Here is a 24,051-nt window from a genome sequence, read left to right on the forward strand (position 1 = left end):
GTCAGCAGAGACTATGAGATAATAAATTTGTATTGTTTTTAGTCACTAAGTTTGTGGCAATATTTGTGTAGCAATAGATAACACACCTAAAATGTAGCTGCATTTACTCATTGTTTCATTCTTTAGCACTTACAGTCACCATGATAGTTTCTGAGGACAAAGATTAGTAAGACTCAGTGTCTATCCTCAGACAACTCACAGAATAGTGGTGGTAGTCATGGAAGTAATGAAGATAGACACTGAAATCACTGAGAAAATCATGAAAATACAAATACTATAGTGGATGTCTGTACAGGATACAGTCAAGGCAAAAGGGAAGAATGGTTTGTTCTACCTGGAGGATGAAAGACTCAGGAAGGACTTTCGTGAGGAAATGATGTCTTAGCAAGTCTTGTGAGTGAGTGTTTCATTGGCAAAAGAAACAATGTGACCGAGATATAGCAAGCATTATAAAACTGGGTGTGTCTGGGGAGTTGCAGGCCTTCCTTTATGGAGTAGAACACAGAGCATATGTATCGTGGAGGGTGCACTGGTGAATAGGTGAGGAACATGACACTTAGCTGGACAGGTAAGAGTGAGCATGAAAGTGGCTGATCGTTGAGGACTGTGTGTGCTAAAGAAAAAAATTTTAAAAGTTAAATGTTAGGTGATGTCGAAGAGCCCCGAAATGTATAAACAGTAAAAGGACATGATTGGATTTCTGTTTCTTCAAGATGACTGTGTCACAAACACTGTAGAGGATGAAGTGGAAGGAAAGAGACCAGAGTCAAACAGACCATTATAGACCAGGAAGGGAGAAAGTGTGGCAAAAAGAGGACCCTCCTTGGAAAGAGTCACAAGGTAGAAATCATGGGCTGTGCAGGTGAAGAAGGTGGGTAATCGAGGTTGATGCTGAAGCCCGTGGATTGGGTGGCTATGTTGACTGGTGCTGCAAGTCCCCGAAATGGGACCATGGGAGGCAGTGGGATTGTAGAGAGTGGAAGCAGGAGGGTAGGGCATGAGACTTTGTGGTGATGGCATTAGTTACCAATAAAAAAGACAGTATGATTCTTTCTTCTAATGAGAGGAACTGAGACCAGGCAGCTGGGAGAATCTTGTCAGTCTCTAGATATAAGAGAAGTAGTTTCTTTGAAAGGAAAACTTCAAAATTGAATTCTGAGACCCATGATCAGGATGGGAGGCAGAAGTCAGAAGAGAGGGTGCAGTTTCAGACCGTGGATCTGGGAAGAGATTTCCTCACTGCAGCGTGATCTGCTTAAGGACAGAAAGTTCCAAAGAGCCCTAATATACCTTCAAGGCCTCATCTGCCTGGATAAGTCTCGTTCTTGCTTTCTGCATTCCAAGTACACTGCCTTCTTACTATACCTGGAATGCTCCCTGTTTACCCAGGTCATAAAGCCCACTGAGTTGCTTGCCAGAGGCATTGGAGACCATAAGAACAAGAATGTAAAAATGCAACTTTGCTTTGAACAGAACTTCTAAACTAAGCCTGTCTCATGCCTCTTTGCACATCCTCTTCCCAGTGTCTGGCAGGCCTGTCTTCTCCACTTCCTTCTTCATTTTTGGCTTTGTGAAGTCATCCTTAAATATTCCATTCATACCTCATGCCCTGCACGAAGAATTTTCTATACCTCTAATATGAGCCAGTATCATGCTTTGTTTCCACAGAATGCTTGATTATCTCATTCATCATGCTTCTCACAGAACTGAAACGATCTTAAGGCCAATACCACATTAAATTGTGAAATACTGCATCTCCGATGCTTGGTATATGGTAGATATCCAATTAATATTACTGAAATACATGTTTCTTGAAGTGAACTGAATAAAGAAAACAACAATTATAATCAATATCCAAATGTTTAAGGAGAGAGAGTTGGCAAATTGGCCTATGAAGGGATTATACCCACCAATGGTCCAATTGATAATAGAGAAAAGGACATGTTCTTGTTTGCTGCATTTGAAATGTGTACCACTAGTAGATAACTCTTGCCAACACTTTATGCTATTAAACTGCTGCCACATATATATTTGTAACTCCAGTGACTCCCAGGGGGATTTCTGGTTCCCTTATTTTATTCCCTGGGCAACAACTACACTTGGGTTAGACGTAGTCATCACTCAGTACTAACAAGGAAATCTATAGGATTAATCATTGTATTCTTGTAGTGAGCAAAGCTATATATTCAACACATTTCCTCATGCTGGGCATTCATGAAGACTACATTTCCCAGCCTCCCTTGCAGATTGTCCCATACCATGTGACTGAGTTTAAGCAATGAGTTTGTGAGTGGGAATGATGAGTCACTTTGAGTCCAAGGCAGGAAGATGTAGGTATGGTTTTTCTAGATCCTCTCCTCCTGGCACTGTGGCTGGAAGTGAAGGACTCCAGCTCTTCAGTAGCCCAAATCCTTGCGTCACTCTTTGAAATTCAGACAATGTACACTGGACTGTGATTTGAGCAAGAAATAAATATTTGTTGCGTTAGGCCACTGATATTAAGAGCTTTTCTGTTAGCAACAGTCAGTGTTATTTATGATAAATAATACAACCTCATAAAAGTTGTTTTGAAGCAAATAACATTCCTCCACATAATCACTGAAATGTCTATTTATTAATAAGTGGTGCAGTATTTATTTAAGATAGAACATAAAAAATCAGGTAAGAATTATTTGCATAATATATATGGAAATCAACCTATTAAAGTTGTTCAAATATTGGACAGAGCCAGAATATAAATTACACATACAGTTTAAAAATTACAGGAAATCATATTATAAAGAGCACTAAAGGCCACTTGTGGAATAGTTGTGTTCCCCTGTAAGCCAGAATGTGAAGAAAGCCTACTCGTAGCACAGAGACAAACCCAGGGAGCAAGGCACCAGAATTCTATGCCATAAAAAGGGGTTAAAAAATACAATCCAAAATCAAATACAATGGATTCATGTCACTGGGAACCACAATTTGTTCTTCAAAGACTGGTGTTTTCCATCACTGCTACATTAGAAAAAGGAGGAAAAAAAATAGCCATATCCTATCTGAAGCAAGGCAGAGATCATTTTTCTCTTTAAAACAAGGAAGGACTAACAAATCTGATGAAGTCCACCTGTCTTTCTAAGATGATTTTTCAGGATGGGACAGAGCTGACCTCCCCTCTCTGACAGCGAATCTCTGATCCTTGGCAAAATGGCTGCCCCAAATCTTGCAGCGCGGCCACCACCTGGACTCTTAACCCTCAGGGGAACTGTGGGAGTGGGAACTGCCGCCTCCTTGGAAAAGGATTCAGAGGAGTATAGAAGGGCCCAATTACCAGATCAGGCTGGCTTCCATGGGAAACCTTGATCTTTTAATACTGAGAAAGAGAGACACAACTGTTCTGAGCTTTTGGCCTCCCAGAGAATGCTCTTAAAGACTCAACCTGTTTCTGCAGAATTTCAGAGCTCAGAAATAAAGGTACAGTCTAGAGACAAAAGACCAGAGTCAGCAGAGATGTGGAGATATTTGAACTTGTTTGGTTAAAAACAATGACAGGAGCTCCTTGGGGGCAGAGAACAAGGGGCGCTTGTGGATGATCTGCAGCCACACCAAGCCCCGAGAGCTAATGGATGCCAATGTGAACCAGGTGAATAATTTATGCGGTATTATTTTCTGCCACTGACAGCTGGATTGTGAAGCCACTCAAAGGACCTGCTGAACAGCCAAGAGGAACAGCTGACCCAGGCATCACTCTACTCTCCAGGGAACTCATGGGTCTGTGATCATTTTACTGTAAAGCTGAGTGGACGTAGAAGGCCGAAGCGTTGTGGAGGAGCTAGGGCCTGATTTGAGAGGAAGAAGCGGGAAGGAGAAGGAGCTTTCCAGGTACACGGGCTTTGGTTAAATATGCAGCTCTACTTCTTACCATGTGTGACCTTTGATAAGGTCTTTTCTTCAGTTTCCTCATCTATAAGATGGAGACAATAACATCTCCCTCATGGGGTTCCGATGAGGATTGCATGAACTTGAGAGAGAGCTATCATGTCACAGGCAACTCATAAGGAGCGCTTAGGATAGGTTTCTCTCCCTTTCCCTGACCTCACTTTTGTGGGCAGAGGAAGAGAAGGGAACATTGAAATAAAATATGCTCTCTTTTTTTTTTTATTACTCTTAGGTATCAAATTGCAGTCCATTTGATAAGTCTAAGAGGAATTACAAATACATTCCTGAGCACTGAGCTGGGCTTCTGACTACCTAATTGTAAGCCATTCTCAGGTTATTTGTATATACAGCCCATTATTGGCTGTGTCAGAAAATATCATTATTTCCCTTGAAGCTTATTTTAAGCCCATAACAGTGCTATCTGGAGGATGAAGGCTTAGGTAGAATGACAAACTTTAAAATTACTGGGCAAACTATGGTTGTCCTAGAACTTGATCATCCTTCTTTCTGAATATTTCTTAGGAGCTTTCACTTCAGCCTGACTCAGGAGAACTGAAACATCTTACCACAGGGATTCACAAGGACTGCTGGGGAGCCCTGCCAAATTCTGGCAGATTTATCCCGAGAACAATGTAAGTGGAAAGTAACAATGAAGATGCTCATTTGAGTCAACAGAGGCCTGTTTACTTCCTAAAATAATCTCCTAGTTACATAACCATGTCCTAAGTTGAGTCCTGTTTGTTTCTTTGTAGCTTTTGGTGAAGGCCCTAGAGTATCTGCTTGTGGCCTGACAACATGGGGATTCCCTGGGACAAGGTAAGAGGACCCAAGCTGTGTTCAAATGAGACCCAGAGATCGCAGTGCAAAGGGACACCTTTGGTAAAACTGGCCACTTTGGGTCATATAGATCCCCAAAGAAATCATGCCCGACCTCCTAACATCAAAACCATAGGGATTTATCAAGGAGAAACCCTGTTTAATTGGTCTATAAATGAGGATACAACCTAAGGCATGACTGGAGCTGAATGAGTCCAAGTGATGGGCTAAAAAGGTAAACCAGTCCAAACATGGCAGGACCAAGAAGGAACAAGGTAGGAGAGGGCAGAGGGGTGGAGGGCAGAGAGGTGGAGGGTAGGAATGCCTGCATGGCAGTGGGATTGTTCTTCTTCATTCCCTATCTCAACCGCACCCCGCATCAGTGGTTTTTGCTAGGCCTTTTGAAGACAGCAGGAATCTGGGAGAAGGAACATCATCATCTTTCACAGCATGGAAACATCAATCTTATTCCAGAGAAGGGAAGAAGTCCCCAAAGGCATGTCTGGTTTAACAGTTTCTCAAGTGGGCCAGGAAGTTCTTATTCATGTTCTGGGCTCAATAGTGATGCTTTGATTTCACTTGCTATTTTACTTTTAGTTTTGTCTCTAACATCTGGAGTGAGGATCAGAAGACCGGAGTTCCAGATTTATTCTGTGACTCAATCACTTCTTCAATCACTGAGGGATGTGGTGTGATGTTCTTTGCTCTGAGCTTCTGCTTCTTGATCTAAAAAGACAGGTGGTTGTTCTGGGTGATCAAAAGCTCTTCTTGCTCTGTGTATCTTCGAATCCATGAAATTACATCTCCTTGCATCTATGATAACACATCAAAATACGAATCACAATTTTCTTACAGGGTTGCTGAGGTTAAAGCTGTGAAAGCCTGGGAACAAATCTCCCCAGGGAGGGTTTAAGCAAGCATTAACTCTTTATTCTGCAAGCTCCCCCATTCATTGCTAGGGTGTTGCCTGATAGCCACCATGCACAGTTGACTTTCCTTGGGAAATCATGAGTCTTTTATTCTTGCTATTTGACTTTATCTCCTACACATCATCCAGATGGCGCAACCTCTGGTACTATACATCCAATGGAATTGCCACAACTCAGCCACTGAGATCCAACATTCCTGCCTCTCTTCATTCCAATATTCCTTCTCTTCCTTATTGTGGTAGACAAGAGTAAGCATTTTTATTTGCAGAGATGTACTTACTTAAAAAGCAATCGGAAAAGCATTTGATTTAATAATTAGGATTGTATCTCCACCATTCATTTTTCTGAAAAAAAAAATTTTTGGTGTAAATTTAAAGTTCATAAGTAACACCAAAGACTGAGACAATGAAGTCCATGCATACTGTAAAAAAAATAACATAAATAACAGTCCCTAGTATGCATCAGTCATTGTACTAGGGGCTTTGTGTGTACATTGATTGTCTCATTTGAAAATCAAAACATGGCAGAAGAGTCAAATGCTTTTGAATGTGCTGAAACTCAAATTTTCTTCAAGGTCATCTCTGTATGCTTCCTGTCTCTTCTACACTGCCATTATTGGCTTCTAAAACCACTAAAGCTAGGCAGAGAGCCTGGTCCTAACACGTTCTAAACTGGGCATTGGTGAGGGGCTGCCTGCTGACTTGTTTAGGGGCCAGTTGGCACAGTTTGGGATGGTATAATATCAGCAACAATAGCATTGGGTTAATTTGAATATAAACAACTTAGACTTAAAAAGTTCATCCTGAAAAACAAGCCTTCAAGGACAAGTGAGGACATGAAGCAAATTCCTAAGGATGCCTGGGGTTCAGGAAGCAAAGAAGAATCTTTGGTTATTCATGAAAACCAAATACCAGCTATGTGGCATCTTCTGGGGAAGTGCAGGGGTGGGGGAATCCTGGGGTGTGTTTGGCAGCACTGTCCAAAGTACAGTTGACTTCTTAGGCTGCTGAACAAACTTCTTCTCTTGCCCCAGGAGAATTTGATCTACAGGTTCCCACAAGTAGAGTAACATCTTTCTCTTGAAATAGGTGCTGTGTCATAGTCTGTATCATAAGCTTCTCTTGGTCAACATGATGAAATGAAAGTAGCTCAGCTCCTTGCCTGATCTCAATCTTAGTAGGGCTTAGGAGAGAAGAAGAAAGCTGGTTTCTCCAACAATCTTCCTCAGATTCCCTAGAATCCCCCTTTTTTGCACAGCGTCTCTGGAGCTACGAAATTCAAAGCATTGAATCCGAACTCGAAGTCCCCATTCAACCCACTCAGTCTTGATTGGGCCGATTGGATCATTGCCATTTTGATGTAGAATCTTTGCTCTCATTTTCATGTTCAATTTCCTATGGTTTCCAAGCTAGGAAGCTTTTCTGTCTGTATAGAGTTGTTTGCAGGGATGAAATCAGGTATTTTATTTTCCTGGTAGACGTAGTTTGAAGGGACCTCTGATACTTGAGACCTCTAGATTACTAGCATTTTGATGGCAGAAACTGTGGTTTTCTTATCTCTGAATTTCCAGTGCACTGCACAGTTCTGGGTATATATTGGTGCTTAATAAATCTTGTTAAATGAATAAACAAATGACTTTTTCTTTATTATACTCCCATTACAGTAGCATGGAATTATGAGACTGATTTTGTCAAATTATGAGTAGGTCAGGTTATATTAGGTTTTTCTACAGGAAATTATTCTTTCAAATTAGTGTCTAGGAATTACCTTGCACAAAATAGACATAGGATGCATAATTGTTGATTAATTAGTTCATCTTAACCTATACACCTTGGGGTTATCTAGTTATGTTTTCGTGAAAACTAGGGCTTTGTAATATCAGTGTCATGTCTAATAAGCTTAAACTCCCAGTTCTAAAAACAAAGTTATTCAATAGCACTTTCTCAATTTGATGTGTTTTTCTTTTCCTGTAATAATTTTTTTCCTTAAACTTTTGATATTTGCTTTTGTGCTGATATTTGATAGTCAAAACTCACTTGATCTCAAGTACTTTTCTCAGCCCAATAGGATCATGTTTCACCTAACATTTGTGAAGCTGATTTATCTCATTCATTTTGATCTTGCTAAAACGTGACATTTACAATTTTTCATGTCCCACTGTGACCCAAAAAGACCAAATACATACATAAGATCATAATTTTACCTGATCATATCATTCCTAGTTTTGATGATGGAATTATTTTGTTAACATTTCATGGAGTTCTGCTGAAATGACTGCAATTTCTCGGGCAAGTTTCAGAACGACTAGCATATCTGTGGTCATGTAATCCTGGGTCATGTTATTAACCAGTTCCATTGGATCATCATGCTGTTCCTTTGTCTGACAAAAGGATCTTTGTGAAAGCACACACAGTTTCTTCCCATCACTCACATTCAATTCCAGACCCTGAATTTCTGCTTGCTCACTGTGAGCCATGTTGCTGAGATTGTCGATGCATAGGCAACTTGAGCAGGTTTGGTTTGCCTTTCTGGAATGTATTTTTTGGGGAACAAAAGGAGAATATCAAAGCAGAGTTATTCCAGAAGATCATTTTTCTCTTTTCCTTTTCGTTTTCTTAAATGGGGAAAATACAGTTCTTAAGGTTCTTATTATTTATTCATTCATAAAACACGTATTTTGTCTATGTCTATATTGATAAAGACAACTTACTAGATGTTAGACTATCAATACTTCCCTACTACTGATCAGTACAAACCCAATCTCTGCTCTCCTGGTCTTATGTTTAGGAAATAATACAAGCTCCAATTCTTTCTAGGTTATTAAAAGAACCTAAGGTAGTTCCTCCAATTTTGGATCAATGGTAAATACTTTAAGCTAGAACTCCATTGAGTTGCTGGAAAGTGCATCTATTCGTAAAATACTTAAGATAGCAAGTTCTTCAAGAATATTAATAAGTTAAAAATTAATTGGTGCATATGTGGAGTGTGACTCACTCTCCTTTTTTGTTGGTTTCCAGTAACTCGGGTACATAAAGAAGAACTTTATGTACATAGTAACATGTTGGACGTTAGGCAGGTGATCATCTCAAGTGAAAGATTCCAGGAAGATCAGGATTCAACAATCACGCCCTCAGGAAGGGGCATAGGGTTTCTTAGGTTGTAATCCCCAGTGGCACTTTCAGGCATATTGAAGGAGTGGGGGAAAGGCCCAAATCACCCATGCCCTTTGTCCTTCAGATTGCCAGCACGTCAAATGGAAACCCATAGGGGACAGGCTTCATGTCTGATGCATTGAGAATTCTGGTGTATTTTCTATCTCAGACTTCAAGGTCTACACCCATCGATGTGTGGGGTTCTCAATGAAAAACAGCCTTCTGCCACTCACAATGTCTGCCCTTGTCCTGGGACTTAGGGCTTTGGCTGTAAGTTCCTAAAGTCAGGGGTCAAGCTCTAATCACTACTGTATTCTGAGCTTTTTGTACAGTACCTGTCGACATGTGAGTTGAAAGGAACCTATCTCTGAGGAAGGGACTCCTCTCTCCAACATAGTGCCGGACTCTTGTATTAGGAAATGATGAAACCATCAACCAAATGTCTGCCATAGCTACTGTGGCTCTTGACAAGACTGTGAGGGAGAATAGCAGTGTCAGCTGCAAACAGACATTTGTTTAGGTCATCTGAATTATCTTGATTGTCACCATGGCAACTATCCACAACCAGTGTCTAGGTGTGTGAGAAGACTGATACAATAATACTGTGGTGTGGTCATTTAGCTAATTCATTCTAAGCCTAACAGAAACCTTTTCCATCAAAGTTTTTCAGAGCATAACAACATCTCATAAGAGGCCAGAGGATGGCTTGTGCTTAATATCACACCTGTAGAGTAGGACAGCGCTTCCCAGGCTGTCTGCTTACATTTTAGCTTGTCTTGTGATTACATGTGGTTTTAGTACTTTCATTTTAAAAATCTGGGTTGGTTCCATACATTTGGAAAAGTAAAATTGGATGGTACTGGAAATGTTGCCTGGTTGCACATCAGTAAATGTAGCTTGCTTGTATTATTTTTTTTCTAGATCTAAAATGCAATGCATCAAGCAAGCATGTTTAGCAATAAAAGTGGGAATCCCCCTCCTGCTGGATAAACTGAGTGCTTTCCACACGACACAAAGTCATATATCTTGACACAATCTCTAGGATGCATTATATAAATGGAAGAGTGGTGTGGTGAGGGGAAATAAGAGCAGGGAGAGAGTGAGCAGACCTGACTTCTGAGTCCTGGTTCTCTATGGGACAACTGAGTGAATCTGGGTGTGTCACTTTACCTCAGCCTAAGAGTCTTCATTTATAAAATGGACTAGATAATTTCTGTGTGCCTTCTAGACTTTAATTTCTATTTTAGATGGATATTTTGTACTTCAGTATCATAGGAAGAAATGGGAGTTGAAACTTCATTTTAAAGGCACTGAACTTAGCTCCTGCCCAGAAGGGCACTTCACTTCTGATAAATTCCATTGTCCTCGGCTACATAAATTGGAAACTGTTTTAACTGTGTGTGTGTGTGTTTCTCCCTGCTAATTCGTAACTCATCAGAAATGCTACTCTTGGGATTACCACCACTTTTTACAGATAAGGAAACTGACGCATGATACTAAATAACATCAGACCAAGTGAGGTCTTTTTGAGAGCTTTAAAAAGGTTTTGCCACTTTTCTCTTCAATATTTGTTTAAATTCTTTGTTTTAGAGACACAATGACTATCTCATTCCTTTCCTAATGTTAGCTCAGTAGGCAGCCCCACTGATACGCCACACGGTTTTGTTGAGAAAATTATTTTCTGCTTTCAAAAACAGCTGATTGCTGGAGTGTTTTACACAAGAGGGCAGTGATCCTAGAAATAACTTAAACTACTTTCTCTGCTTACCAAACCAAAACCCAAACCAGCCAACCAAACAGACAAATAGCATGGCTCATCAGTAATTTCTCCCTGTACCGGTTCAATCGTGATTAAAAGTTAAGAACAGCAGATAAATGTGTATCCTAGAAGAGATTAGCGGAACCATTTATATAGTGTAAGGTCATGCAAACCATGCTGAAAAGGAAGCACTTTGTTGTGGTGACATGGGGAGGAAGAGGCTGTGGGAAGCCCCTGCCTGGGTGGGGCCACCACACACACGCATGCATTTGATGCAGCCATTGGTGTCCCCGCCGGTAAGCGCTGGGTGTGAGAGTAAGTGAACTATACAAAGTCTGTCTACATTACAAGTGGGGTCAGCCAGTGACCTCTTTCAAATGGGCTTGTTGGAAGGGGTCCACACTGAATCAGAAATCCCATCCCCTGTGGACGACAGAGGCATGGATCCGCTGGGCGTGAAGGGGTCCGTGTCTGTGTCCGTCTCACCCTCGGCGAGGTACCGCTTCTCCCTCATCCAGCTCGACCCCCCATTGGGGCCAAACACATAATCATCTCTGTCCTGGGAGATGCTGAAGCCACTTGGAGACCTCTCCAGCTCCTCGTGGTTGACCGACATCAGGGACAGAGGTGTGTCGCTGTCCCGCGTGATGCTACGTCTCTGCTGGGGGGAGATTCGGTCAGAATAGGGGCCCTGCAGGTCAGCCTGGGAGTGGCAGCTCACTCGGGAGTCGAGAAGAGTCAGGATAGGAAGAACCGTGGGCCTCTCTGCATACGTTGTTGCCGAGGAAGGAGGAGCTGCCTGAACCTTTCCAGTACTGGGTCCCCCTCGGGGCAGGTTCACAGGGTCATGTGCAAAAAACCCATAGGGGCTGACTTTGTCAATGGGCACCTGGTGGAAGCTGTAGGGCGGTTCCGGGGGGCCTGTCTCAGAATAGTTGCAGATGATGGTTTTCAAATCAGAATACCTGTTGTCCTCTTTCTTCTCTGCCTCAGCTGGCGAGGAAGTGCCCTTGGTTGGGTAATACTCCGTGACCTGCACCTGCAACCGTTCCATATGTTGCATGTGCATATCCACGAGGAAGTCCAGCTTCTTCCCCATGTCCTGAACCTGGAAAATCAAAGGATCTGTGAGTTACCACTTTCTCTGAGGGTGGGGATCATTGCTGTTGGTTGGGAGGAAATATTCTTTTTTTTTTTTTTTTTTTTAAGGTGGAGTCTCAGTCTGTTGCCCAGGCTGGAGTGCAGCGGCGCAATCTTGGCTCACTGCAACCTCCATATCCTGGGTTCACGCAATTTTCTGCCTCAGCCTCCCAAGAAGCTGGGATTACAGGCGCCTGCCACCATGCCAGGCTAATTATTGTATTATTGGTAGAGATGGGGTTTCACCATCTTGGCTAGGCTGGTCTTGAACTGACCTTGTGATCCACCCGCCTCGGGCTCCCAAAGTGCTGGGATTACAGGCATGAGCCACTGTGCCTGGCCGGGAGGAAATATTCTAATACTGTATTTACTTTTCAGAAGGGAACAGAATTCTTGCAACTCTTAATAAGAAGAGCAGCTAATAATTTATTTTGTGCCTCCTACTTGCAAGCCTTGCATACCATGTATTAGTGCTAATCTAGAGAAAACCTAGGCAAGGGCTTTCTAGGAAGCAAAGGTGGAAAGCAGAGAGATGCTTTGAAGTGTTACAGGCCTGCTGTGTCCCTTAGAGGAGGAAGTGGCCTTCCTAACGTTGCCTGGGTCAAGGAGCAAGAGTTCTCAATTTATGAACATTTCCTTAGACAGAAGCATGTGGATTGTTAGTCTATGTTTCTCCTACATGGTGATTTAAGCTGTAAAAATACAAGGGCAGTGGTTAGTAAGAACTGAGCGTCTCAGAACTGAAGACCCTACCCAGCGGCTTGCTCTTGCCTGCCTAAATTGTGAATGACTATACATGAGTGTATGTGCATAGATGTGTGATGTTCTTGCTTTGACAATTCACGACTCACCAGGAAACGCTGTCGTCAGGTGTGTCATCCCATTTTACAGGTAAGGATACGAGCACCGTGATCGGCAGATGCTAGGATGGCATCTGAGTCTCAAGAATAACTGACCCTTTTAGAAAAGTTACGATTTGACTCTGTCTTATGCGCTTTATTGACTCACGTGAATTTTACGACAGTCCTCCAAGATGGATACTATTATTATCTCTATTTCACAGGCAAGAGAACAGAGACACAGAGAAATCATGTACAGCGGAAATTATAAATTTTTAAATGAAAACAAAATTATTGACTTAACAAAAAGGAATAATTCAGATTTGCTCCTACCTCTCCTGCACGGGTCCCATTTAGGATTTTGAATAAAACAAAAGGATTAATCTCATCCTTGAAAAACTGGCAGTACCATTTATCTAATGTAGAGTTAGGCAGATGATGCTAGATTATGAGCTCTTTGCTATGAAAGCAAGAGTGAGCTGCATGGTGCTGTGAGTGACCGGTTTTCTCGTTCCACCTTGAACGGATCTCACCTGTAGCCTGCCCTCCTCCTGGCCTCTTCAAACAGACCACCACTGGCCCGGACATTGAGAAAAGGGGGACACACAACATGCAGGGGCAGGTCACTAACATTTCCTAAGGGGTCACCATGAAATGCATGATAACTGTAGCTATCATCAAGTGTTCACTGTGTGCCCGCTAATATTATGGGTAATTTTCATGTATCAACTCAATCCTCACAGCAACCTAATAGGGTATTATAATCCCCATACTACAGATGAGGAAAACTGAGGCTCAGAACAATTAATTAACTTGCATGCGATCACTCAGTAAATGCTGAATCAATGATTTAATTTCCACATCTTTTTTGAATGGTAGGTAGTACTACTCAAGTGTCTTATTTCCCTTTGGAAAACAATGGTGGAGACCGGGCACAGTGGCTCATACCTGTAATCCCAGCACTTTGGGAGGCCGAGGCGGGCAGATTACCTGAGGTCAGGAGTTTAAGACCAGCCTGGCCAACATGGCGAAACCCCATCTCTACTAAAAATAACAAAAATTAGCGGGGCATGGTGGCGGGCACCTGTAATCTCAACTCCTCAGCAGGCTGAGGCAGGAGAATCGCTTGAACCCGGGAGACAGAGGTTGCAGTGAGTCAAGATCGTGCCATTGCACTCCAGCCTGGGCAACAGAGTGAAACTTCATTAAAAAAAAAAAGAGAGAGAAAGAAAGAAAAAGAAAGAAAGAAAGAAGGAAGGAAGGAAGGAAGGAAGGAAGGAAGGAAGGAAGGAAGGAAGGAAGGAAGGAAGGAAGGAAGGAAGGAAGGAAGGAAGGAAAGAAAGGGTATTTGAAAATAAATTTTACAGATCTGGTTTTTGGTGAGATGAAGAAAACACTCACCTGTCTTTCAACTTTTACAAACTTCCCCATCATGCTTTGGTCTTCAATTTCTGATGTGGATGGTCTGGCTACATATGGTTCATTCCTAAGAAGAAGCGAACACTTCTGTAAGATCATTATACCTATTTTTGCTATGCAACGTCATTTTGGCTAGGCAGCCCATGGCCAACAGAGCCATTGCTCCCACCCTCACACTTGTGTGGCATAAGAGCACCATTCAACTCTGGAGGCATATGTGAGTCGGAAAGTCAGAGTTTTTCTGCATTCAACACTGGTATCTCATGTTTACCTCTGCTGTAGGAAAATTTGAAGCTAAATATCAAGCTGATATTAAGGAGGCTTTGCTTTGTGTTAAAGATGATAAAGCACCTAACAGTACCTAGAGTATCTAGTTCCTTTAAATTAAATTCCTTAGCCTTTCAGTCTTAGATTTGAGATCTGAGACTTTCACTCTGACTGTGTGTGTGCAGGTGGAGATGGAGTCATCTAATGCCTGAAATTACTTACAGTGAGTATAAATATTTCATCTGGCCAATTTTAATAAGAATGAAAAATCTCAAATCTTGAACATGATGCAAAAGATGACACTGGCGAGGAATGGAATTGAAATATGTGCTGAATTTGATTTTTGGTTATCCACAGTATCTGATTAAATTCTGGTTAGTTTCTACATTTTTATGTTTTTTGCAGATCAGAACTTTCAGGGAGTCTAGCTATTTGCTAGAAACCAATTTATGCTAGGCACTTTCTCAATAGTTGATTTATCTCTCTCATAGGTTACTAAATCCTGCTTAGTAGGATAGTCTTTGGCTGAGCAGCCTTAAATTTTAAAAAGATGTCAAAAACTGGTGGCCCCTGTGCTAAATCCAGCTGGCTAGTGTTTTCTTTGGCCTGCACGGGGTTCTAAAACATGTAAGCTGGCTGGGCGCGGTGGCTCATGCCTGTAATCCCAGCACTTTGGGAGGCCGAGGTGGGCGGATCACGAGGTCAGGAGATCGAGACCATCCTGGTTAACACAGTGAAATCCTGTCTCTACTAAAAAATACAAAAAATTAGCCGGGTGTGGTGGCAGGCACCCGTAGTCCCAACTACTCGGGAGGCTGAGGCAGGAGAATGGCATGAACCTGGGAGGCGGAGCTTGCAATGAGCAGAGATCCCGCCATTGCACTCCAGCCTGGGCGACAGAGTCTCACAAAAACAAACCAAACAAACAAAACACACACACACACACACACGTAAACCATCTCAAAAATTGAGAATTTCACGTAAAAGCTGGATATTCTGTTTTCTGGAAACAGAGGACCCGCATTCCTAAAAGAAGGTAGGGCCCTCATTCCTAAAAGGAGGTAGGACCCTCATTCCTTTAAGAATGGAGGGCCTTCATTCCTACCTCCTTTAGATGGGGCATGTGTCCTCCAGGTGCCCACAGTCCCATCACTCCCTATTCTATCCCCAGGGCTGAGGTTAAATATTAAATGCTTTCTATCATCATGTTGATGCTCTTGATTCTTTTTTTTTTTTTTTTTGAGACAGAGTCTCACTGTGTCACCAGTCTGGAGTGCAGTGGTGTGATCTCAGCTCACTGCAACCTCCGACTCCCTGGTTCAAGCGATTCTCCTCCCTCAGCTTCCTGAGTAGCTGAGATTACAGGCACGTGCCACCACACCCAGCTAATTTTTGTAGTTTTAGTAGAGACGGGTTTCACTATGTTGGCCAGGCTGGTCTCGATCTCCTGGCCTCGAGATTCACCTGCCTTGGCCTCCCAAAGTTCTGGGATTACAGGTGCAAGCCACCACGCCCGGCCTCTTGGTTCTTTCATAAGTGGAAGGTTCATAATATTTCTTAAGCCTAACTCCCTCACTTGAAGACGTTTGGGAATAAAGAGAAATAAATTTAGGCAGTGGATTTTCTAAAGAAAATCTTATTCAAAATTTTAAAGCTTTGGAAGGAGGAGAGCTGCTCTGTTAAGGGACAAGGCTCTCAATGTTGTCAGGGGGCTGATATCTGAGTGACTTCTCTGGCTTTGTCCTGGGAGGGGTATCGATCAACTCAAAGATAATTATGCAGGATGGAGAATGCTGTGGGTTCTGCTAATGCGAAGTTCTCTTCCTGTTTCAATAAAGTTCATGAGTCTCCTCTTGTTTTATAACAGGGAAACTGGTGGGGCTATTTTCATTTTCAAAAGTCGTAGGAAGAAATATCACCCACATGGTCTGGGAAGAGGAGTGAGAAGATTTTTGTACAGAAACCTTTCAAATGGCCACCAACTGAAACAAGCTTCAAACTCTTTCTTCATTTTACTTAGGAGAGTGACAACTGCACCTACAGAAAGGACCCCAGCTGAGGTTTGGGGGTGGGGATGCTCTACAAACTTTGCACCCCTGGCCCATCAGTCCATGTCCACTGGCCCCACCTGGGAGACTGCTGGGATGGGAAGGTGAACGCTGACCCTTTCTGAGACTTCTTGTGTTTTGGCGTGGAGGGAGGTCCAGGAGTGAAAATCATATCTATTCTGAAAGAAACAAACAGAGCGGGGATTAAATTACACAGAGCTTTGTTTTGACAGTAAACCAAATCATTCTATTCTCTCTGGAATGAGATATGGGTTTGGAATACATAAGAGAAGAGAAGAGGAGAGGAAGAGAGAGTGCATACTAGCCACAGAGAGAAAGAAAGAGTCAGAGAGAACCTATAACTTCGGTATATTCTTCTTCTTGTTTTTGATCTGGTGATACTGAAAGGATCTTTCTATCCCAGGGGAGAGGGAGGCAGACAAACCGCTGAGAGAGGTGAGGGCTGCATCTTGTTATATTTTTTTTTTATAAGAAATGTCATAGGTGGGCTGCAAACCTGTCTTGTCTTCCAGTTCTTTTATCCCTTCCAAAAACATCTAGTTAGGGAGTTTTACAGACAAAGCCTAGGCTACATATTCAGCTGCACACATCACTGCTGCTCTGTGGGCATCTCTGGCCAGTAGAAAGATAGATCCAACACCAGCTTCCACTTCTGCTTCTATTTCTGCATGAGGCACCAGCTCCTTTTTAAAAACCTTCTATTTTAGGTTTGGGGGTACAGGTAAAGGTTTGTTACGTAGGTAAACATGTGTCATGGGGATTGTCTTTTCTGCTCCTCTCCCTCCTACCACCCTACCCCCTCAAGAAGACCCCAGCATCTGTTGTTTCCTTCTTTGTGTTCATAAGTTCTTATCATTTAGCTACCACCTATCAGTGAGAACATGCAGTATATGGTTTTCTGTTCCTGCATTAGTTTGCTAAGGATAATAGCCTCCAGCTCCAACCATGTTCCTGCAAAAGATAGGATTTTGTTCTTTTTTAATGGCTGCATAGTATTCTGCGAGTCATCGGTTCCTTCTCTATGCCTGGACCAATAGGAAAGAAATGTTGCCTATCACGCTGTCGGTTGGGACAAGGGCTGGAGGGAAAGCAGGCTTGAAGGCTTATCACAGGTCCAGGACCATTAAGACCGTGAACCCTGAAATAGCCATGGCTCCTTCTGTCTCCTCCCTGGAAACCCAGCTGCTTCTCCACTGATGGCACTTCCTTTCTCTCTTGCCCCGTAAGGTCAGCACGACTGGAGATATGCAATCAGAGATCCAGATGTTCACCCTCCAGCCACAAACACTAGAAACACATTTGCTTAATAAGTAGCAAAAACGATGACACTGTCATAGTCCACTCTATGCTTATTTAAATTGACTGGTAGTTTTGGAGTGTGGCATGCCTTAGACATCATGCTTCATCCTTGTCTCTCAGAGAGCCATAGTTGCATAAATAACAGCATGTTAGGCTCAGAATTTGTTCACACATCTATTCATTCAGCAGGTAGTGAGCACTGACTCTGTGCCTGCCACTATGCTAGGAAGCCCAGCCTGGCCAGCACGGTGAAACCCCCTATCTACTAAAAATAAAAAATCAGGGGGTGTGGTGCCATGTGCCTCTAGTCCCAGCTACTCAGGAAGCTGAGTCAGGAGAATCTCTTGAACCCGGGAGACAGAGGTTGGAGTGAGCTGAGATCGTGCCACTGCACTCCAGCCTGGGTGACAGAGTGAGACTCTGTCTCAAAAAAAAAAAAAAAAAAAAGGCCATGGAGAAGCACACCTCCAACGTGACAGCATCATTAACTTCCAACCCAGTCGGTGTGACGTTCCTGTTCTCTAGCAGGACATTCCAGTGGGACAACATCACTTGGACAGGGAAGCTGAGGCCCAGAGAGGATATGTGTCCGTTGGAAATATCACACAGTCAGAGTGAACTGCAATAGGAGTTTGGTTTCCTGACTGTTATTCCATGACTCTTGACATCACAACTGCCCGTTTTTAAAAAATGTGCAGTTTTACAACTTATTAAAGATTTGATACATTTTAAAAGTAAAAAAAAAAAAGTCACATATGGAGTCATCATCTCAGTACAGCTACTGCAATCTCTCAGGGGAAGTCCTACTCCTTTTCTCCAGGCCGCAATATGGGAAAGTGTGTGCATGTCCTGTGTATTTCTGAATAAGCATATGTGTGCATGTGTTTAGAATCATACCTATATATTAGTAAACATCATCACAAGGTCTAGGCAGAGTCTATTTATTCTGTGACATATTATATATGATATATAAACATACATATGCAGCTATAAATATATACATATGCATATGTGTACACACATGTCTGCATGTATTACTGGTAATTATATCATGCATATATATCCACAAATCAAATAATTAAAAAATCTCATTATATACTTTTTCTAAATATTATTTTATGGTTGCATAACTTTTTTTTTTTTTGAGATGCAGTCTCACTCTGTCGCCCAGGCTGGAGTGCAGTGGCGCAATCTTGGCTCACTGCAACCTCCGCCTCCCAGGTTCAAGCGATTCTTCTGCCTCAGCCTCCCGAGTAGCTGAGATTACAGGCATGCTCCACCACGCCTGGATTCTTTTTGTATTTTTAGTAGAGAGGGGGTTTCCCCATGTTGGTCAGAATGGTCTGGAACTCTTGACTTCAACGGATTCACCTGCCTCGGCCTCCCAAAGTGCTGGGATTATAGGCATGAGCCACTGCACCCAACCAATGGCTGCATAACATTTTAATGAGAGCAGGTACCATTCTCTCCTTACCCATTGTTTTATAATTAAGGAAATATGGTGCGTTAGAATAGAGACTTTCTAATCAGCTGGAGCTAGTTTGATTCCCAGCTCTGCTCCCTGCTAGCTGGATAGGTCCTCTGTCCTATCAGCTTCAGTTTCCACATTGGAAAAATGGCACTCTAATGCAATGCCTTGTGTTTTCATAAGGGAGTATAAACATGCAGGTGGAATACTGAGGAGTTCCATAAAAATGATGGCAATTATTAGTTGGGCATTGATGCTGTTTCCTTAGTTTTCACTATTGTAAGTAATACCCGATGAACATTTTTTAACATGGTGAAGAATTATATTTAGAATTAGGCAGCCGAATTCGGTTTAGATGATCCCGTTTTGTTGGCAACACCGAAAACATCACAGTCAGAAGCCATTTAAACGTGTGTCTTCTCCTCTCTGACAGGCCTGATCAGGGTGCTGACCTTGGCCATGGCAATGTCATACAGCTTTTTCACAGTCTGTCCAATCTGGTGCTTTGTTGGCCTGGACATCCACAAGGCTTCGTGGATATTTTTCTTCTTAAAATCTCTCCCTGCATTTTGAATTATTTCTGAATACCTTTCACCTTAAACTCTAAGGGTCATATGGCTTTGAGGGGAGCGCAGTCCCTCCAGATGTGACTGTCTCACCTCGTCTGAAGGTACTTTATCCTGGAAAGCATGTCGAGATGCCCGGCAGAATACTGCTCAATCACATCCTTCACGTCGTAAGGCCTCAAAGTCTCCTTGAATTTTTTTTTATAGAGACGGAATTGTAGAATTCTGCAAGGCAAAGTAGAGGCATTTGTGCGTCACGGGTGGAGAGTGCAGGGAGCTATACCACAAGGCTAGCAAAATCCAAGGCAGGGAGAGAAAAGAACCAAAGAGAAAACAGCTTGCTGGAAGAACTTCCAATGTTTGGTTCTGATTCTACCCCTTGGAACACACAGAGTTAGTACATCTCCATCAGGATTATTCCCTTCAATTATTTGAAGAATAAGCAAATCATGGTATTAATAAGAGCTAACATTTATTGAGCATTCATTGTATGCCAGACCATGAGCTTAATGCTTTATGAACAATCCTGATAACAGATCCATTTATAGGAGATGTGATTGTGATTCAGAGCTTCAGCATCATCCCAGGGCCATACAGCTGATGAGGGCTGAGCTGGTCCTCAAACCCAGATGGGGTGCTGACGAGGCTGGTGCTCTGAATCACTGTCACACTGCTTTCTATTTGAGCACAGCTGATGTATCTCATCCTCAAGAGCCTCTTGAATTATTTTGCTTGGGAGCTCCTAGAAAAGAAAAGCTGGTTTCTGTTCCCTGAGTTTTTTCAGGTTCCTTATAAAGTGGGGCGCCCAGAACTGGTAGATGAAATCAAAGCCTCACGTCCATCCTTTATTGGTTCCTCCCTGGAAAGCAATCAAGTCACCCCTGATGGGTAGTGTTCCTTGGGAGCCACATCGTGAAGTTAACTCCTGCTGATCACAGAGTTTATTCAAACCCCTAATCACAGGTCAGTGTCAGGAGGTCACAGCCCTTCCCAGGCCCTTCTATCTGGTGCTTGTGCAAGTCATTTTAACGGTGCATTCAAAGTTCATTTTGTTTGCCATAGCTCATGGCTTTAGCCTCTAAACATTATTTATGGTATATTGATTATGGTACTACCTAATTTGCTTGCCATCCTTCCCATCTTTGTGCCATTTTATAAGCCTTCTCTTTACATCGTTCCATACAGGTGAGAATCTATAAACTAAGGCTCACAGGTCAACTCTGGCTCACTGCCTGATTTTGATAGTAAGGTTTGACTGGAACTCAGCCACACCCACTTCTTTATGCACTGTCTATGGCTGCTTTTGTGCTACAATGACAGAGCTGAACACTCGTAGCAGAGACCTATGGACCATGAAGCCTAAAACATTTACTATCTGACCCTTTCCAGAAAAGTCTGATGACCTCTGAATGAAGGCATCAGTGAAAATGCTAAAAGAAGAGCAGAAGAGGGCACAGACCAGACTATGCAGTGTCCCAGCAGAGATCGCCCTCCAGGTCAACACAGGTTCATTAACTGGCTTTCTCTGAATAAAGGCTTTCAGCCAGTGAGGAATCTAGATAGCTGTGTTTTCATACAACCACATTTCTGTCATATCCTACATAAAGGTGTCAGGAAAATCCACGTCCAAGGCTTTGCTGAGGTCTACACATTGTAACACGACTGTGCTTCCCTAGCTATTGGAATGAGAATCTTGCTGAAAAGACCATGATGAGTTGGAGAAGTCACCTTAGTTTCTAGAATTCACTGCTACCTTTATGAGGTGCTTACATGCTGATAAAGTTTAAGTAGTAGCATGCTTTTTTCATTTTCTTGCAGAATTTTAAAGCAAAACAGAAATAGCTAGAATGGATCATGGTCTCTGCTGATACAGACAAAAAAACTATAATTTATTATCTTGTTAAAAATGCGAACTAATTAAAAAGAACTATATGGATGAAGTTAAGCAGAAGAAAAAACATTTTGAGCAAGAAGCCTCTACAGGAAGAAAACCCTCCACCCTGACGCCCTTTAAAATACATGGTGGTTACCGCCAGAGCAGAACAGAGGAAGTGGAAATACTGTCGGGAGGGCTGTGGGGCGTGTGTATAACAAGGCAGGCACCCAAGAGTCACCCAACATGATTCGCTCATGTCCGGATCATTTTTCCTGGGGCAGCATACAGTACTTACTTACTTCTGGGACCTGAGTCAGGGTTAGTGGAGGGGCTTATTTTCCCCCTTCCCAAAGTGCAAGAGAATTTTATAAGCCCCATCCTGTAGGAGTTGAGCTGGAGCTGGGGAGGCACACGGGCACCGGTGGGGCTGAGGGGGCATTACCTGACGGCTCGGATGGCGGCCTTCAGGGTAGGGATCATGTCTTCAATGGGGAAGTCATTCCCATAGCCCCTGTCTTCTGCTGTGGGGTCGCCTGTCCCGGCATCTGGGAGGAAGACACGCATATCAACGGCAGGCCACAGCCCGGGAAAAGGCTTGGGGACCCCATTGTTTGGTCAAAGCCTTCCACGCCTCTGGATGTGTCGATCCCCAGAGTCTTTGTTTCCACGTTGTGAGACCCCACAGTACTCTCAAGCTGTGATGCTGCTCAGCCTTTCTTGGCACCCTCATTCTATTATCTAGAAGTCCAAGCCAGAAGTGTGTGCAGCTCATGACTGGTGGTGGAGGACAAGGCTAGCAGGGAGGAGAAGTGAGCTCTGCAGTGCCAGAGTGGCCCCCAGAGCCAGAAGCCAGCGAGGGACACAGAAGCCAGCAAAGGACACACACTGTGCAGGCCTTGGAGCCAGACAGGCCTCAGCTGGGGCTTTTGCTCTGTCAGTCTCTATCCTGGTGACCTTGGGGAGGTCACTTTCTGAGCCACACACACCTCAGAGGTCTTGGAGAGAACTGAATGATGCAATGAGGACTGAGGGCCTGGGTGGGCTCAGACACTGAGGACACAGGCTTTTCTGCCTGTCCTCCCTTCGCATAAGTAAAAGAGGCACATGAGGCCATGGCTCCTACAGCCTCCAGAGGGCGCTTTTCTGCCACCTCTTCCCATGCCCTGGTCTCTACATCGCTTGGCACATGGCACCACCCCATCCTTCAAGTTGACTTCCATAACAATTCAATCACGGGGCGGGATGGGTGGGGGACACCCTTAGAAACTAAGGAGACAGGCTTCCAGGCTCCTAACTTGGGAGCCTCCAGCCCTAGACCCCTGGGAATACATCACAATGCCTCCGCCCAAGGGACAGGAGGAGTAAGGGAAGCAAGAAGATGGCTTGGCGAGGGAAGGGAGAGAGTTACCTTGTGGACTCGAAGGTTCTTAAGTGGGGAGAGGGAGAGGTGAGGAAGGAAGTGGGCTTGGGGGAGGGAGAAGTGGAGGAGACAGGGAGGGACATAAAAAGGCATTCATTACCTTCAGAACTCTGCCAGAAAGCGTAGGCTTTCATGCGGAAGGCCGTGCGGAAACGCTCTTTATTGTTTAAGCCAACAGGCTTTGGTTCTTTAGAAGGACTTTCTTCTATGGCATCTACATTCAGAGGGGTAAATAGCTTTCCTTTAGTATTGCTACCACGAGGATTAGAAAGGCGAACCCGATCCAAGAGACCCAGCTTTTGGCTACAAAATAAGCAAAAGTGAACAATTTTCCTCCTTCAGTGCAGGCTCTTACAATTTCCCATCCCTCCATAAAGACTCATACATGCTCCTCCAAGGAGGAATGGGGACCGTGCATTTCACAGTGCTGAATCTGACTCAGCAGCTTGGAATCGGACAGGGCGTGGTTCAGATCCTAGCTCCACAGCTTGCTAGCCTTATACCCTGGGCGAGTTTTGTTTTAACTTCTCTGAATGTCAATTTTCTCATATGCTTAAATGCTGCTTACATGAGATGCAGGCTATACATTGCCAACTCATCCTAGTATGCTGCAGAGATTCGTCTTTCCCCATGCCCATTTCCTGTATCAATAACTTCCTGCCTCTCCTGTGTATCATCCCATGGTGCCCGGATAGTGATTTACACAGACAAATCCTTATCAAAGTGTTCCTCCTTGAAAAGAACCTGACAACACAAATGACATAAAGCAGCACTCTTAATTTGGTGTCCACAAACAGACTCTTACGGATAGAATTTGGCAGTCCGTGAGTTTGGATGGGGAAAAATACATTTTTAATTTATAACTTCTAACTAAAATTTAGCATCTCTTTCCATTATGAATGTGGGCAACAAACTCCAGTAATATCCTAAATGCCTGTGACTGTCCACAACAAAAATCACAGATAATTTTATATCCTGTTATTTCAAGGTATTGTTTATGCTCATGATGGCTTCAAGATTATGGTGGTATTCAATCTGCCACCAGGTTCATCACAAAAATGCACATATATGACTACATCTCAAAATTTTAAAGATTTTGGTAATGCTTTATCCA

At 43.1% G+C, this 24,051-nt stretch overlaps 1 protein-coding gene across 3 annotated transcripts in view; it reads right to left on the bottom strand.

Annotated features, from left to right (window-relative positions):
* Window positions 1-7,654: 7,654 nt before the first annotated feature.
* The window catches only part of KCNQ3 (potassium voltage-gated channel subfamily Q member 3), a 358,397-nt gene continuing 342,000 nt past the window's right edge, over window positions 7,655-24,051 (bottom strand). Inside the window, exons 10-15 of one of the 3 annotated variants that reach the window (XM_005564091.5) lie at window positions 23,038-23,240; window positions 21,960-22,062; window positions 19,735-19,866; window positions 16,368-16,466; window positions 13,955-14,039; window positions 7,655-11,682 (exon numbers count right to left, since the gene is read on the bottom strand). In XM_005564091.5, the coding sequence (XP_005564148.1) occupies window positions 10,948-11,682; window positions 13,955-14,039; window positions 16,368-16,466; window positions 19,735-19,866; window positions 21,960-22,062; window positions 23,038-23,240 (1,357 nt within the window). In that variant the 3' untranslated portion in view covers window positions 7,655-10,947. The remainder of the gene's footprint in view (window positions 11,683-13,954; window positions 14,040-16,367; window positions 16,467-19,734; window positions 19,867-21,959; window positions 22,063-23,037; window positions 23,241-24,051) is intronic. The other 2 variants (XM_073999469.1, XR_012416643.1) reach the window with 2 other exon arrangements.

This window comes from Macaca fascicularis, chromosome 8, assembly GCF_037993035.2.
Source record: "Macaca fascicularis isolate 582-1 chromosome 8, T2T-MFA8v1.1".
NCBI classification, from domain to species: domain Eukaryota; kingdom Metazoa; phylum Chordata; class Mammalia; order Primates; family Cercopithecidae; genus Macaca; species Macaca fascicularis.